Source organism: Squalius cephalus (assembly GCF_949319135.1).
Source record: "Squalius cephalus genome assembly, chromosome: 25".
NCBI classification, from domain to species: Eukaryota; Metazoa; Chordata; class Actinopteri; order Cypriniformes; family Leuciscidae; genus Squalius; species Squalius cephalus.
This window is the reverse complement of record NC_137146.1, coordinates 4,065,791-4,079,053: the sequence shown is the minus strand read 5'-3', so window position 1 is coordinate 4,079,053 and position 13,263 is coordinate 4,065,791. Positions and strand designations below refer to the sequence as shown.

The 13,263-nt window shown below is 38.0% G+C and overlaps 1 protein-coding gene across 1 annotated transcript; it reads right to left on the bottom strand.

Annotated features, from left to right (window-relative positions):
• Nucleotides 1-4,531: 4,531 nt before the first annotated feature.
• On the bottom strand, nucleotides 4,532-11,923 carry metrn (meteorin, glial cell differentiation regulator). Its single transcript, XM_079863347.1, has 4 exons — nucleotides 11,592-11,923; nucleotides 10,104-10,540; nucleotides 7,427-7,486; nucleotides 4,532-6,503 (listed from the first exon to the last, which is right to left on the bottom strand). Exons 1-4 carry the CDS (start codon nucleotides 11,690-11,692, stop codon nucleotides 6,190-6,192), a joined length of 912 nt encoding a protein of 303 aa, XP_079719473.1. The 5' UTR covers nucleotides 11,693-11,923; the 3' UTR covers nucleotides 4,532-6,189.
• Between the last annotated feature and the right edge of the window lie 1,340 nt (nucleotides 11,924-13,263).

Here is a 13,263-nt window from a genome sequence, read left to right as displayed (position 1 = left end):
GATATGATTTTTTATGTTATTTTTGTTTGTTTATAATATTATGTTATATTTATATAAACAGTAAAACATAAATATGGTATAATATAGTAGTTTTCACCATTCTTTACAGCAATCATTCATGAATCATCCAGCTCTAATCGTTTGAGCCCATAGTGACATCGAGATGAACTCGGAATGTGTGTCTGAATCCACGAGCTGTGGGAAAATGTGGAATGCCAGGGAATATTCCAGCTGGGTATCTGGTACGTCTTCAGCGGGAAGTACTTCACTCTTATAAACCTGTGTGTGTGTGTGAGAAGCGCTGCTTTAGCTGTTTGTTTGGTTTTGTCATTTTTAATGCTCGGTTGATATGTGTCTAATAAACTTTGGCAGGCCGTGTGTGTGTGTGTGTGTGTGTGTGTGTGTGTGTGTAAGTGGACGGGACAAGCCTTGTGAACGGCAGTAATTTATGAGAACAGGCTGGAGGGGGAGAGACTGAGGAAAGAAAAAAAGTGACAAAAGCGAAAGAATGTGGGACGCGTGAGAGAGGAATGTGAGCAGAGACAGAAGAACTCACTATCAAATTAATGAGTGTGTGAATTCAGACAGACAGGCTGAGAACCAGGAACAAAAATGAATGAACCTTTACCTTTCCAAAAAAAAATAAATTAAAATGTAAATAGGCTAAGTGAATTGTCTTGCTAGCTTGAGCATTTCATATACAGTTCCCATGGTCACAGAAAACCTGGAAATGTCAACTTGGGATTTTCAGCCCTTGAAATGTCATTAGCAATTAATAAAATCTTAATTAATTATACAATTAATGCAAATTTAAATTGTCAATATATATTTTTCTAGTTATGCTCAGATATGAACTATTGAATCATCTAGAAACTGCTCTGTTGCTTTATAAAGTAATTGTTGGGATCTTTATTCAGCAGTGCTGAGGGACATTAGCTGTGATTCCTCTCGTTCTCTCGCTGTCAGAAACACCTGCTGGCTGATTTCAAGCGTTCAGAGGGATTTTCAGCTCTTTAGCGTGTCTGGAGGAGTTGAGGAGCGAGTGGATAAAGGGGAGGAACAACAATAACGCTGAGGAGAGAAGAAAAAATACAAAACATCAAGAGATTGAGTGAAGAGATAGAGAGAAATGACATGCTGGGCGGTTCAAGGGAACCAGAGGAAAATAACCTGAAGGAAAGTTTGAAAGTACACGGGCAGGAGGGAGGAGGGGGTGTGAACGTTTTTCCCACACTTCTGTGGTTTAATCCGTGTCATCATTAGGACAAAATTCAGACGCCCTCCTGTAGCCCCTCGACAAAGAACAGAGGTTTTTCTCGAACAGAACGCGGAGCGCTCCTCATGTCTTGGCTGTGTTCCTGTTCTCACAGTCCGTTTGCATGTGTTCACACATTCTGGCCATTATCGCAGTGATTCGGTGATTGTACCTCAGGGAAACTCTTAAACACCCGTACCCCAGATCTGCCTCTGTCCGTCACTGACGGCTTTCGGATGCCGGACATAAAGCTGGTGTAGTCTCTCTCTCTCTCTCTCTCTCTCTCTCTCTCTCTCTCTCTCTCTCTCTCTCTCTCTCTCTCTCTGACCTGAGAAACAGGTAGCATCAGCTCACGTTTCCCATCAGTGCTCGTGTTTTTATAGTACATCAATTGGTTTAATTAAAACGCACCGTGATGTTAAAACACTGCACGTTTAATTTGTGCACCGACTGTTTCCTGACAGGTTTCTTAAACACTAGTTCCGCTCAAATCGCACCCGATTGGCTTATTCGAGTTGCATTTTTGGGTGAGAGATGATGATGATGATGATGATAAAAAAAAAAGAGAGAGAGATCAAGGTTTGGCTGGTTAATATTGTAACACACTGAAAAATCATCTGTTTCTGTTGCTGGACATTTAAAAACGTGCAGTGAGTTTTGATAAATCACTATTTTTTCATTATATTATAGTAAAGAGTTTTTAAACTAAATACTGATCTCATCTTTATGCTGCAAAATAACACTTAAATTATTAAGATGGCATTGCTTGTTATAGTCACTTTGGATAAAATCGGCTGGCTAATGAAAAATTGTATGGATAAGATTTGTAATGGACATGTGTTTAGTGTGTTTTGTTAACTCTTAATGGCAGTCTTTGTGCATCTGATTTCATCTTCTGTCACTGTATATGTCAGATATTTTTTTTATGATTTATTTAAATATTGTGGCAAGAATAACACAAGTTTTCTCAGAGAGGTTTTTCAGCACGTTGTTCCTTAAAGGGACATGATTTATTTTTTACAGGATTCTCTGATGAATAGAAAGTTAAAAAGAACAGCATTTTCTATATTTACTGATCAACTTAATTCATCCTTGCTACATAAAAATATTAATTTCTAAAAAATAAAAAAAATCTGACCTCAAACGTTTGATGGGTATTGTAACTATAAAAGGATGTTTGTCAGGATAAAAACATTTTTTTGAGACGTTGAGTGATATGTTCTTGTTGTGCAAGTTGGAAGACGTGTGACAGTGTTGTTTTTAGTATTAGGGTAGTTGTTGAACGAATGTCAGTGGAAAAGGAGAGGGAATATGTTTATGATTACACAATTATTCATCTATGAGATGATTTATATGAGATTGAGGTGTGAAAAAGTAAATCTAAAGATTTAAAGAAATTGGGATACCAGAAGAAAGCTGTGTCTGAATATGCGGTTAGTGTCATGACTTTTAGGACTGTCTGAACATACTTAAATGCATATTTTGTGTGAGGTGATAGGCTAATTAGAGTAATTTTGGCGGGAAATAAGAAAGACACTGCCCACGCTGACCCGAGGAGCTCTGCTAATCACACACACACACACACACACTTGGGTTTCCCTCCGCATTTTAATGGGATTAGAGCCATCTGCAGACCCTTCAGGAACAAAAGTGTGTTTCTGGAGAAGTTGTGTTCTCTTGGGGGTTGAAGTGTTGTCACCATACTAACACACACAGCAGGGATCTAGTGCCTTTAGAAGATATTCATGATAACCCAAATCATGATTATTCCCAACTGCAGTGTAGAGAAACATTGTGCTGCATCTGTAATATCTTAATCTGATTTATCTAATAGCCTTATAAGTTTAGGGTCTGTAGTTGAAGTCTCTTCTGCTCTCCAAGGATCATTTATTTGATCAAAAATATAGTAAAACAGTAATATTGTCAAAGATTATGTGAGTTTTCTATGTGAATATATTCTCAAATGTAATGTGTGTGTGTCTGGCTGTGTGTGTGTGTGTCTGGCTGTGTGTGTGTGTGTGTGTGTGTGTGTGTGTGTATTGTGTGTGTGTCTGTGTGTGTGTGTGTGTGTGTGTGTGTGTGTGTGTGTGTGTGTGTGCGTGCGTGCATGCGTGCGTGCGTGCGTGCGTGCGTCTGTCTGTGTGTGTGTGTGTGTGTGTGTGTGTGTGTGTCTGTCTGTCTGTGTCTGTCTGTGTGTGTATTGTGTGTGTGTGTGTGTGTGTGTGTGTGTGTGTGTGTGTGTGTGTGTGTGTGTATTGTGTGTGTGTATATTGTGTGTCTGTCTGTGTGTGTATTGTGTGTGTGTCTGTAGATATAAATGAACACAATCCAGGTCAGAGAGCTCGTGTCTGCGGGTTGGGTCGCACTCATTTCCTGTTCTATCTCTGGAACTCTTCAAAGGCCAAACACACACACACACACACACACACACACACACACACACACACACACACACACACACACACACACACACACACACACACACACTGTACACCTGAACACACACACACCCTACACAGCTCACCAACACCCTTCCTCATTTTCCTGTTATTCACCTTAAACTACAGTATAAGGTTATACATATGCTAATAATAATAAAGTGAAACATGGTCAGTGTGACAGCGGCTGACAAACATCCTTTTATAGTTACAATACCCATCAAACGTTTGGGGTCAGGATTATTTTTAAAGAAATTAATATTTTTATTTAGCAAGGATGCATTAAGTTGATCAGTAAAGACATTTATAATGTTACAAAAAAAACTATTTAAAATAAATGCTGTTCTTTTGAACTTTCTATTCATCAAAGAATCCTGAAAAAAAGAAAATCCACAAAAATATGAAGCAACTTTTTTGAACACTGATAATAATAATCATAAATGTTTCTTGAGCAGCAAATCATCATATTAGAATGATTTCTGAAGGATCATGTGAAACTGAAGACTGAAGTAATGATGCTGAAAATTCAGCTTTGATCACAGGAATAAATTACCCTTTACTATATATTACAATAGAAAACAACTTATTTTAAAATGTAATAATATTTCACAGCATTACTTATTTTTATCAAATAAATACAAGCTTCGCGAGTCTTCAAAAACAATATAAAAGTGTATATGTATGGATAATATTCACACTGCAGCTAAATCTAAGTATTTAGTTTAACACTATATTATTTTCTATTTAATATTAGAAAATACTGTGCTATTTCAGACTATATCACACCTTGTTTTTTACTACACAACTCAGTAATTCAGAAACCAGACAAACACAAATTCAATATGATTTTTGTTCTTTATAATTGTATATTCTTCAACCAAACTTTCATACAGACTCTACAATGTTAACAGAATATTTCTTCATCCAGTTTTAAAACTCTAAAACATCTTATATACATTGATATCGACACATAAACACACATATACATTTATTTTACACACAGCAGTCACATTGGTTTTAAAGACACACTAATAACAAACACGGGCAGCATAAAATATGGCAGCTTGGCATGTCGGCTCGCTCTCCACGTTTGGTTTCTCCGCTCGTTTGTTTAGTGCACATACATCGCTGACAGTGAATGGATGTGAAGAACAAAATCAAGACATAAACAATAGCAGATAACCAGAATTAGAAACAGGACAGTGCTTGCAGTCCAGCCTGAGACCAGCAGTCAATGTTTTGGTACACAAGTCCACAATTTGAGCGTGTTGACAAGCTTTAGAGAGTTTGAGAGGCAGCATGAGTGTTATTTCAGACGTTAAATTATCTTTATAGATTATATCACATATTTGAACTAAAATTAAAATCCAGATTTGTGAGCATAGCCTGTTAATGTGCGTTCACACTGACAACAAATTAATCGCGAGCGGTTACAGCATCACATGACCTTCTCTGTCTGCACTCCCATTGGTCATTGCACCACTGCTCATTTGCATAAACAGTCTGCAAAAGTCGTTGATGTTCGGTTGCAAGTGTGAACGCACCTTTTTCGTAACAGAAGAGTCAGAGTAAAAGTGCTCTGAACTTCTCAGTATATCTCGAGCTAGCACAACCCGACTGGTGAATGCTATCGGCTTGATAGCATTAGCAACATCAAAGCGAACTAGTGTTGGCGTATGAGGTAATCAGCACATGCTATCCGTAGGCACGGAATAATTAATATACTATTGCTATTGTATCCGCTTTCATTACTTCGTGTTAGCTGCATTCTATTCTCAGCCTGTTAGCATATAAACCAAAGCTGATTTCTTATTATAGAATATATTTATATAAAACATCTTTCGCTATGCTACATATAGATGCGTTTTGGTTTCTCAGTGCTTGCAGCATCCAGGTATCGCCAGTTCCCTTCCTTTCACCAGTGCAAATTTTGAAAATAGATGCTTTTTTTATTTTATTTAGAAAAATGCGGAAAAAATATATACTCTCAATACAAAAACAGTGTTTAAAATCTTTAAAAACTTTTTCATATAAAGGATGACAAATCAATAGTTTTTTTTTCTTTTTCTGTGGCGTCAAATACTGCGAAAGACGACTGCGCTACATGCATTGCGTTCAGCTTATTTACCAACTCAACCCACAAGATGGGAACAGAGTTTGTCCACAACATCATGAGGACTTTGGATAGTTCAATGATATGACGTTCATATCAAAGTGTCCAAAGACACGATTTCCTGAGTTTTAAAAAAAAGAGGCTCCGAAATCAGGGTTAAACGGGTGGATTCAGACACACAGTAACCCCTAGATGTCCTTATTCCGATGTCCATCTTGATCCAGTGATCGGCTCTGAGAATTCCTCTTGGTTGTTTCTGTCTCAGTGTCTTATTCTCCGTTCTCCTGAACTTGTTTCTTTCTTGCGTTCAGGAGTTTCATCTCAGACCCTGCGAATCGGAATCAAGGGTCCGTCACGTTTGGCACGCGCTCGCTCTTCTTCCGTCAGTCGTTCACCAGAGTGCATGGGATCATCAGGGATTGTTTGGCTTGTTCGTACGCCTTCAGGAAGTCTTTATAGCGTGGAGCACAGCCGAGCCAGGCCTCCCCAAAGTGCACGCGCCCGGTGAAGAGAAAGCTCCCCGCGCCGGGACGAACGCCACACTGAAGAGGTGTCCGGATCTCCCCGGACCGCGTCAGACGCCCCGACTCAGGGAACAAGGAGAACTTTTGCCGGTAAACTCGAGTTGCGCTCACTTTGATCACTGCCGCTTTCAGATTTGAGTCCGTCTCCACTGAACGGATGTTCCCTCGGACCACTAAAAACACAGAAAGCTCCATTAGTACGGATGGATTGTTGATAAAGCTTACATATTGCTAATTAACATCATTGAGATTTTGCTACTTTTGGTTGGTTTACGATTTCCTTCCAAACCAGAAATTAAAGCTGGATGAGGCTAAATGAACCCATTGGATTAATGCAGATTGGGTTTGGTGCGAATAAAGCAGAAATCGCCTTTTATCCAAAGCAATTCACAGTCCAAGTTTGGAAGGAGTAACGTTGTGAAGCAAACTAAAACTAAAACCTTAAAAACTATTTGCATTATTTGAAATAAAATCAACTTTAACTGAAATAAAATACAAAAATAACTTCAACTGAAATATAAAAAACTAAGACTGACTATATATGAAGAGTTCAGATGCAAAAGCCTCTAAGTGACATCTGAAATTTTCTTCTAGAATGATCATTTTTATCAAGCTCATATATTTAAGTTCAGTAATTTCACTTAAATGGCAATGAAAATTACCTATTAAAAGTGAAATTACTGAACTTGGCTCTTCATATACAAAACTATATAGACATATTTTTAAAAAATATATAAAAATATATATTAAAAAAATTATATATATATATATTTATTTTATTTTATTTTATTTTTTATTTTATTTTTTAAATGGAAAATCTAAAAATCTAATTCTAAATATTAATAGAAACCATAATAGTATCTCAATGATATTAAAATAACCCCTACTTGTGTTTGAACCTGTGACCTTGTTCCTGGTTGCCAGTCCAGATCTTAAACTAAACCAACAGAAAGTGTGGCGTAGAGGTTTAAGATCTGGATTGGTGGCTTAAGGTTGTAGGTTTGAGGTTTTTGCTCTCCACCCTTAGTGGAAACGTCCTGGATAAAGACGCCTCTATCCTTATAAAGTGGAAGAAAAACTAAATTCAAATACTCACCAAAGTCACTAGTGCACACAGCCATCAATATCTCGGTGTTATTGCACGGCCTGCAGGCTCCTGAGAGAGAGAGAGGAGGAGAATGAGACCGAGATGAGGTGTGACACACAGCTGCTACTTTACGGTGGAGGTGTGATGGAGTGAATGACCTTCTGATCGGTGTGAGCCATTTCACATCATCAAAGCTCATGAGAGAGGTGTGTGATGAATCCAGATCACTAACACTTCCCTCTTCCTCTCTATTGTTCCTTCAGCTGATCTATATGGGCTCGTAAAGTAGGCAAACTGAACAGCTGATCTTATAAAACCCATCTTTGGAAGATGCTGGATGTTTGTATAGATGCGTTTACAAAAATTGACCATGCTAACTATAGTTTCTAGTCAACATATCAGACTTTAAGTCAGTGTAGATTACTTAATTCATTTGAAACAAATGAAAATGAGACAATAGGCTATGCTAATCTAGCTAAATGTCCTCGGTCATGTCTATGTTTTTTTGTTTCAACTTCATATTTGTCAACATTGAAACTTCTAAGAACTTGAAATATAGTTTCAGAAAGTGTTCCAAAATTAATTTCAAATTAATTTTTTTATTTTTTTTATTACCAGAAATTAATATGTGCTAAGTAGTTTTGGTACACATTCTTGAATCAGAGTTATTTTACTATCATTGATATACTATCATAGTTTTTATTAATATTTTTTATTGGTTTTTATTTTTATATTTTCCATTTTAATTTTAGTAAAATTTTCTGTAATTTGATTGTTTTTGTCATTTTTATTACAATTTGAGTTATTTTAGTACATGAAATTGACCAAAATGAGAAACATGCTGAAATAAAATAAGTATATATATATATATATACATATATATATATATATATATTGAAATTATTGTATCAATTAAATTATTATAACCATAAAAAATTATATATATATATATATATATATGAAGAGTTCAGATGCAAAAGCCTCTAAGTGCCATCTGAAATTTTCCTGAAAAATATACAAGCTTGATAAAAATGATCATTCTAGAAGAAAATTTCAGATGGCACTTAGAGGCTTTTGCATCTGAACTCTTCATATATATATATATATATAAATTATTGGCACTGATAACATTTTCTCAACTCAACATCCATTCTGCACTCTAGATTTCGACCATACTTCAAGGCTTCACTACTAAAGTCATGATTATTAGAAGTTGAAACGACTGCAGCTCGAGCTCACTTCTCCACATGTGCACTTTCACACTGAGCAACAGGTGTCCGTGTGGGTGTGAGACAGAGAAAGTTGTTGGCCCTTTAAAACTTTAAACGTCCTTCCCTGTCTCCTCTCTGCTCCCAAAACTCAGAACAAAAGATCCGCTTTTCAGTTGTGTGGTTTCCCCCCCAACCCCCCCGTAACCACGGCGACTGTGCTCTCATGCAATTCTCTGAAATGGCTCTCTATGGAGACAAACCCCCCCAATACTAAGCTTTTGTCTTTCTCTCCCTCCCCCCTCCTCCCCCCTCGTCTTTTCCGCTCCTCGAATCCGAACGCTCCCTCCCCCATTTCTCACAACTGGCTGGAAGGAGCTGCCCAGCTGAGATGACCTAAAACGTTACATTTAAATCATTGCAATGCTACGATTACAGGTTAAAAAGTAAAAGTGACGAATTGGTGCTTTTCAAGAAGCAAGTTGTGGGATTCTTCACATGGTGGATCTACTCTAAACTGCATTACTCTAAAGTTCAAGTCTCATTAAAGTTTGAATGAATGCTCTGTTCATGATCCTCGTTCTGCACCCCCATCCTCCCAAAGGTCAAAGGGCAACTCAAACTCAGCATAATTTTGGAGAACTTCATCTCCAACCTTGCATAGTTTCATAGTGTTTGAATGGGTTGAGGACTCGTCAGGTTAAAGGGATAGTTCACCCAAAAATAAAAGTTAGCCCATGATTTACTCACCCTCAAGTCATCCTAGGTGTATGACATTCTTCTTTCAGACGAATACAATCAGAGTTATATTAAAAAAAATGTCCTGGCTCTTCCAAGCTTTATAATGGCAGTGAATGGCCGTTTCTGTTTTGAAGTCCATCAAAGTGCATCCATCCATCATAAAAATGCATCCATCCATCAATAAAGTGCATCTATCCATCATAAAAGTGCATCTATCCATCATAAAAGTGCATCTATCCATCATAAAAGTGCATCTATCCATCATAAAAGTGCATCTATTCATCATAAAAGTGCATCCATCCATCATAAAAGTGCATCTATCCATCCATCATAAAAGTGCATCTATCCATCATAAAAGTGCATCTATCCATCATAAAAGTGCATCTATCCATCATAAAAGTGCATCTATCCATCATAAAAGTGCATCAATCCATCATAAAAGTGCATCTATCCATCATAAAAGTGCATCTATCCATCATAAAAATGCACTTTTATGGACTTCAAAACAGAAACGGCCATTCACTGCCATTATAAAGCTTGGAAGAGCCAGGACATTTTTAAATATAACTCTGATTGTATACACCATATACACTGAGGATGACTTTAGGGTGAGTAAATCATGGGCTAACTTTCATTTTTGGGTGAACTATCCCTTTAATGCTCAGAAATGACCATGTAAAGATATCTTAATCTTTTCAGCAATTTCATTGCATTATATATCACTACTATATCTTCACCTTCACTGCCGGTCGGATCCGTGTTGACTGACGGCTGCGCCATCCAATCCCCTCTCAGCTCGTAGCGAAACGCTGCGATGCGTCTGCTGATGTCTTGGTGAGGCGTTGCTTGCAGGAATAGGGCTGTTCGTTCCCCAGGCATGGCACTGAAGCAGCGCACCTGGACCGGGCCGGGCGTCTCGGATGTCTCGTCTCCCACCAGAAGCTCCAGGACCCCGTCTCTCTCCAGGTAAAGCTGAGCTCCACCCCAGTGCTGGTCCGGCTTGACGCAGGCCGACACCGGGCTCCGGCTGGACTCTCCTGGGACCATGGCGCTCCACGGCAGACGGGGCGAGAGTGTGAGACGCAGCGCTCCAGCGGGGTAAAGCCACTCCACCGAACCCTCCGCACACCTCAGCCAAACCTGCTCCACGTTCTTCACCGCCTGAGAGAGACCACTGCAGAGATGCAAACCAGAGGTTAACCAGAGCAACACCAAAACACTCTGAGTCCCTTTATCCACATTAAATATAGTGCAAGCATACAACTATCATAAAAGTTCAATTACTTTTTCTCATTTTTGGGTAAACCATCCCTTTAAGTTCTCTATTTGACTGTCAAATTATTTTGAACTGTCCACAAAACAAGTAAATGCATCAAGATTTATTTATTTATATCTTGTTTATTTTTTGCTCCTCTTATAACATAATGGATAGTAAGGTCTATACTCAGCCCCACATTTACAGGCTATATACACAAACATTCTCCATTGGGAAAACACACTATATATATGCGCATATATATACAATCAGTTTGGAAAGAGGTCTGAAAAGTTGAGTCATAATTCTGATATCTTCTGATGTTTTCCCTGTATTGTGTTGCTGTAAGAATACCCGTGCCTCACCACAAGCAGTTCAATTTACAATTTGTCACTGACTTTTTGTGCACATGACAAATAAACTTGAAACTTGAAGCTTGGATTTGTCCAGTGGGTATTGAAGTTGCAGGGAAAGTTCAACGCCTCCTACTGGTTACTTTCACTGCAGTCTTTTAAACTTACCGCACTAATAGAAACAGACGTTGCAACTCTCATATCACATTTCCTATTATATATTTTTTTATTTCTTCCTTATATTTTATAAATTAAGTGCTCAATTTACCCTTTTTGCGCACATTTACCCTTGCCATTTGCACAAAATGATAATCCACAAACTATCCTTGGATAGATAGATAGATAGATAGATAGATAGATAGATAGATAGATAGATAGATAGATAGATAGATTTAAGTTGTGCACTTACATTATTTTACTATTATAAAAAATATTTTGCTAATGGTTACTATTATAAATATTTGCATGCTTTTTGCACTCTTAAAATTGCACAGAAATCATGCAAGCTAGCAGGAAAAATCAATGCATTCCAGAAAAAAAATCGTAAAAATATTCTCAGTGAATTAAAAACCAGCAGAAAGCATGAAAGCATTTAACTCTGTGTTGATGAAGTTTACCTTCCCCTCCAGCTGCACTGGTCTTCGGAGTAACTGGCCATCGTGAAGCCCGTGAGAAATGAAATCCAAAGCGCAAAATCCATAAAGCCCAAAACCTCCATCACTGCGCAGAGACGCTGCGGTTATCCAGAGGCGCGCGCGTCAACTCCTTCTCTTCGCTGCTTTTACAAAGTTATATTTAAACACAACAAAAAACTACTGATTCCATACTGTTGTTTGATGTAAAAGACCTGTCCAAACTAAACCTTCCCTCTCTTTCTGCAGATCAGTCCGTACGGCTTGAGCAGTGAGCTGACTGACAATGCGCGTGCACAACTGCTGACTGACTGACTGAGTTCCAGCGCAAGAGTTTCGGAACGGGACTAAACTTTAAGCCCCGCCCACACCAGCAGGAGGAGGCGTGGCTTCACCGCAGTTAAAGTCCAATGAATGGCATCTCGTCTATTCACACTGGGTAAAGGATTACGACAGAAGAATATTTAATCAGCTTCTTCTGAATGTAGGCTATGTGAAGGATTTTGAAACATAACACGGGGTTGGCAGTAGCACTGAATCATTTTAGCGAATCATTTGGTTCGTGAGGTTTGTTCAATGAACCGATTAAATGATTCACCAATTCTTTTTCGCCATATCCCTAGATAGGCCTATAATTTTTTTTTAATCACTGTTTTAAAATTGCGTTGAATTTGTGTTGTTTATTGTTTCTAAATGATATTAACGGCAAAATTAACGGTAGAATTTTTCCAATATAATTAATATTTAATCAAGAATGTTAGTTGTTAATACTAAGTCAGTGATTTGCAAACAAATGCTTGTCTAATCGGAACAGAATCGTTTTTATAGTCGGTTAAAAAAATGTTGTTGTCAAATCAGTAGTTTTTCCTCACATTTTGTGTTCTCCAGCTTTAAATTCCCTATGAAATCAAAATTGAAGTTTTTTTTGTGCTTTTATTATGAATAATATGTTAGCCTTTTGTTATCTATAAGTAGTGTACTCCAAAACAATGACAAAATTCGTATTTAGAAGTTATAAGCATTCAAAAACAGTCTCTCTTCCGCCAATATGGATCAATGATTTTGATGACATCACTCTGCACTTCAGCTTCTCATCAGATTTTCTGTCCAATCAAATGCTCTCTAGAATCAGAAGCTCCGCCCCCTACATTATAAATAGACTATGAAGCTGCTGCTGATGAAATCGGTCACTTGTTCACACAATTACTATTTTCTACATGATGAATGGCACATAGTCCACTATACAGGGGATAGGGAATGATTCAGACCGTGTAAGCTTGCCATTGTGGCGAATGAAGTCTGGTTACACATTAGTGTCAAGCAACATTAACAGAGCGGATCATATGCGCGAATTGGCGCAGACCACGAAACAAATCGGATATATTTGAATTCTGCACAGAATGCTATATTTTAAAGCGTTATGGAAGAGATTAGGAGGAAACTTTGGCTTTACCGAGCTCAACGGCTCTGGCCGAGCTGTGATATATAAACGTAACACTATTGGCTATTTTAAAAAAGGGGAGGAGCTGTTCGATATGTTCCTGTTTCAGTGGAAATTAAAGGAGAACTCCGGTCAATTTTAGCATTGAGCTCATTTTTTTGTACATTTGGAGTGCTGTCAATACAGAGAACAACGACAAAAATCGGTGTTGCCTAC

Bases quoted from the DNA above. Each gene is read 5' to 3' on its own strand.
- metrn (XM_079863347.1), bottom strand. From the start codon at position 11,692: ATGGAGGTTTTGGGCTTTATGGATTTTGCGCTTTGGATTTCATTTCTC. The intron at 10,541-11,591 runs GTAAACTTCATC...GCATCTCTGCAG, and splicing joins CAGTGCAGCTGGAGGGGAAG to TGGTCTCTCTCAGGCGGTGA. The intron at 7,487-10,103 runs GTGAAGATATAG...TCTCTCTCTCAG, and splicing joins GGATCCGACCGGCAGTGAAG to GAGCCTGCAGGCCGTGCAAT.